Here is a 4,109-nt window from a genome sequence, read left to right on the forward strand (position 1 = left end):
TGAGATATCAAAAAAGTACTCCAGAGTGTTGTTCAGCATGGGGGTGAGTAGAAAATGAAGGCTAATCATGTTTTGGGTGTACTATTCCTTTAAAAATAAAAACCTGTAAATATCTGCATGAAAATCAGGAAATGCTGTTTACACCTAATGGAAGCAGTGATGCACTAATGTCTAACAGCTGCTGGCAGGGGGGGCTGTGAAGGCGCTCCTTTGAGCCCCTAAAGTCTTTAGTTCAGTAACAGCTTTGTGGCTGCGGTGTTAATGCATCAGTCAAAGCTCTTCAGCTTCCTACAATCAGCACTCGGTCGAGGGAGCGCTGTTCCTTCCTGATCCAAACACTTCTTCTGCTGCTCCAACGTACGATAGACTGAGTTATCAATAAAACCAAGTGAGCCTGATGAAGAGGAGGAAAAGAAGGCAGCACTGAGCTTCTGTACCAGGTGATGCTCTAAGCTCAAACTCATCATCTCTAAACTTCAGGAGGAAACAGCTCAGCCACAGTTAGTCAGAAAGCTGATAAGACGGCAGCGCAGGCAGCAGGGTTCCTGTTTGATCGCAGATAGCTGGATGCTCACAGGATGCACCAGCAGCACACATCTCTGATCAACTGGGAATCATGCATTTAGCTGACTTGACTTAATAAGTTAATAAAAAAAAAAACGGACTAGGGAGGACCTGCTGAGGACCAGAGAGTGCTGTCATCCAGCTGTGCTAATGGGACTAAAAGAGAAGCTCTGATTGGACATTTAGATGGCAGTTCAATAATTAGAACCCTCTCATCCATAGTCCAACTGACTGCGTTTCACCATGGAAACAACATGCAGGCTGAAGGCAGGAGGAGAAGCTCTGATACACTTTTAAGTCACAGTTTTTCTATGAACTAAATGAGACGTCATTTGTTCTCCCAGCGGTTTGCAGATCAAACTCTAGTCTGTTGCTGCCCATAAATTCCCCTTTCATAAGCAGAGATATGTTTTTATTTATTTATCAGGGTGGGTCTCAGTGAGATTATAGATCTCTTTTACAAGAGAGACCTGGCCAAATAACATACTAATATTAAAGATATTAAAACCAATTAATATACAACATAGACAGGAAGCTAAAGAACAATAAAACAAACACAGCCATGATTTTTAAAATAGAAATAAAATACCGCTTATATTTATCAAAATATTTGCAAAAAAATGTAGAAACTGATTTAGAGTAAGAAACTATTTTCTTCAACCTTCAGTCATTCTGCTACACAAGAGGATTATGACTACTAAAAAAAATTTAACAGATTTTTAAATATTATTTTAGTTTAATATGGGAAAAAAGTCACAATTCTGACTTTAATCTCACAATTCTGACTGAATTCTGTCAGCTAACCAACATGTTAGCATCCAGCCTTAGTCATGTCTGTTTTAGAGTCCAGCTCTATTGTTTTAATCTCCTTCTTCGCTTCCATTAATCAAACAGCATCAGCAGAGATCCTCAGGGACGGAAAAACTCGCCTAATTCCATCATTTACCACCAATGTGTTCCTGTTTCTCCCAAACTACTGAAGCTGAGAGCTCCACATCTCTGCCTTCATGGCGCACATCTACATTAACATCCACAATTCTATCAATTAAAATCAGAATTCTAAGAATTAAAGTCAGAATTCCGAATTGAGAAAGCTTCCTGGAGAGGTGGCGAAACGTCTTCAAATCTTGAAAACCAAGTCCAGTGGATATTTTTTGAATTTTTACGGAATGACTATGACCTGGATGACTGAGAACCTTCATCAGCATAAAGTCAGAATTCTGAGAAAAAAGAATTATTAGAATAAAGTCAGAATTTTGAGAAAAAGGTCAGAATACTGACTTTTTCCCATTTTTTACTGAAATAATACTTCAGTTCACTTTTTTTTATAGTGGCCCTAATCCTCTTCCGTACAGTAAAGCCTTGATGGCTTTATAAATGTAAAAATAGCAGAGGTAAAAGCTAGGGGGGGGGGCAGGGCGGTCCAACCAACGCAGGCATAGAGAACACAATGGAAAGTTAAGGCTCCCAGACCAGGGATGAAACGTAAAAATACTCCATGACACGGAGAATCTAGACTAGGCAACCAGTGAGAACATTCATGCATGGAAATTATGTCACCATATTCCAAAATTGGCAAAAAGCTGCAGCAACAAAACATTTCCCAGTCTCAAAAGATAAGCAAGGTCTAATTCTAAAATAAAAACCCAGCTTCAGTTGAGTACAGTATGAGGACCAAAACCCAGAGAATCATTAATGATCAAGCCTAGAAATGGATCCTGTAATCCAACCTCAATCTGATGACCTTGAAAAGTACATCAGCAGTCATTGAAAACTTGCCCACTTCCATTGATGGGTCCTTGGCTTGTCCCCTAAGATTCCTTTTTAAACATCAATGTTGGTACGAAAATATTCTTTCTGTCATGATTTGTGGACATTAAAATAAAAAAAGACGTGTCATCTCCTGGTCAGATCCTGTAATTAGGTCAAAGGGTGGAGTCAGAGTAAAAAATATGGCCGCCATGAGAAGCCCAGTGGCTGGAAGTTGGAGGGGACGTTGCTGCCATTCGAGTGGCTTTAGACTGGGAGGGGCCATTTTGAATGGCTGCTACTGTAATAATGCGATACATCGACTGTTTTCTAGCTAAACTTTCATAGTTGGAGAAAAACATTACTTTAGATTTCATAACATAGCTTCAGATCGCCCCAATTGCACTGAACCACTTTAAAAGCTGCTTGTAGGTTAACAAAAGCACATTTAACTGCATTTGCTGAAGAATAAAAGAAAGTGTCAACAGCATAATAACTTTAGCATGCGGGACATTTTTAACTAAACTGTTAACATAGATGATAAAAAGAAGGGGACCTAGGATAGAACCTTGAGGGACACCTTTGGATACTTAAAGGCAGGTGGAAAACTCAAACACACTGGCCTGCAGGACGATTAGCTTTAAAACCATTCCTCTTAATGACGAGACGTCAATGTCAGAGGAAGTTTTTCAGTGAGATGCATATAGAAATGCATATAATGGCTGATACTGATAGCCGTTTATTTACTGCATCCTGTCCATCTTTTCACTGTGTCCCTGTTAGGAAACCTGCTCCGAGGCGTACCTCTTACTGCGCTCCCACTCCCGTCTGCTCATCACTCTTTTTTCCCTGATGCTGCTCACGGGCATCCCGGAGCTGAGTGCCGCCGAAGACATGCGCTACCTGCGGGAGGCGCTGCAGGAGGACCAGAGTGAAGGCCAGGCCAAGGCGCATTTTCTGGAAAAGATTACAGAGTGTGAAAATCTGGGCTGGACGGTGCAGGCCAACTGGTGGATCCACATGGTGGCCGGCATCAAGTAGCCTGGCCAGGAGGAGGAGAAACAGAACATCTGATTGGTTTCCAGAGTTTTCTTTGAAGCAGTCGTTCTCCCACTTTACCCGCTTGTTTCATCATACAGGAATGCATGTTTATCAGCGCCATGTCTAACTGGTGTGGCTGGTTTATTCATCATCATGTAACTCATTAATAAATACCTAGGTAAATAGGTTTTCTCTCTTCTCTTTGTGCTCTCAAGAACGATGTTTATGATGACCAGCCTGCACATCTATTTCTACGTATCTATCTTCTTGACCATCAGATGTTTGTTTTAGTGTTTTCTGTGTTTCGTTAGCGAGCGTCCACAGCTCTGCATTCTCACCCTCTCTGTGATTAACTGTTGTCACTGTGGCTATCAGCCTGAGAAGATGAGACGTGTTTTATGTAAACTTTGATGGTCAGAGTTAAAAAACAAGACAATTAAAAAGAAAAGGCCAATAAAACCAAACAGGCAATGATCATTAACATTTGGCTGATCAGGCTTTTACTGTGAGAACTTCAGGCTAACCCAAGAAAAGCTCCACAAGAATAATGTCCATGTCTGGTCCCGCATGGAGTCTCTGTCAAATATTAAAGGTATAGAAGTATTCTATTATTCAAAGTAATGGAAGTATTTGTGAAAAAGGATCGTCTTGTTCTGTTATTTTTAATTCCTTCTCTGATTCTGATGTAACTCAACAACTGGGATTAATAAAGAATCTGCCTGCCGACAGTGGAAAACACCAGACTCCTACTTAAA

The 4,109-nt window shown here is 40.7% G+C and overlaps 1 protein-coding gene across 1 annotated transcript in view; it reads left to right on the top strand.

Moving 5' to 3' along the window:
* Nucleotides 1-4,075, top strand: part of LOC107103487 (phosphatidylinositol 4,5-bisphosphate 3-kinase catalytic subunit gamma isoform-like) — a 39,730-nt gene extending 35,655 nt beyond the window's left edge. The window contains exon 11 of the mRNA XM_015403211.1: nucleotides 3,097-4,075. Within this exon, the coding sequence (XP_015258697.1) occupies nucleotides 3,097-3,354 (258 nt within the window). The 3' untranslated portion in view covers nucleotides 3,355-4,075. The remainder of the gene's footprint in view (nucleotides 1-3,096) is intronic.
* Nucleotides 4,076-4,109: the final 34 nt, after the last annotated feature.

The sequence above is a fragment of the Cyprinodon variegatus genome, unplaced genomic scaffold, assembly GCF_000732505.1.
Source record: "Cyprinodon variegatus isolate N-32 unplaced genomic scaffold, C_variegatus-1.0 Scaffold1461, whole genome shotgun sequence".
Classification (NCBI taxonomy): domain Eukaryota; kingdom Metazoa; phylum Chordata; class Actinopteri; order Cyprinodontiformes; family Cyprinodontidae; genus Cyprinodon; species Cyprinodon variegatus.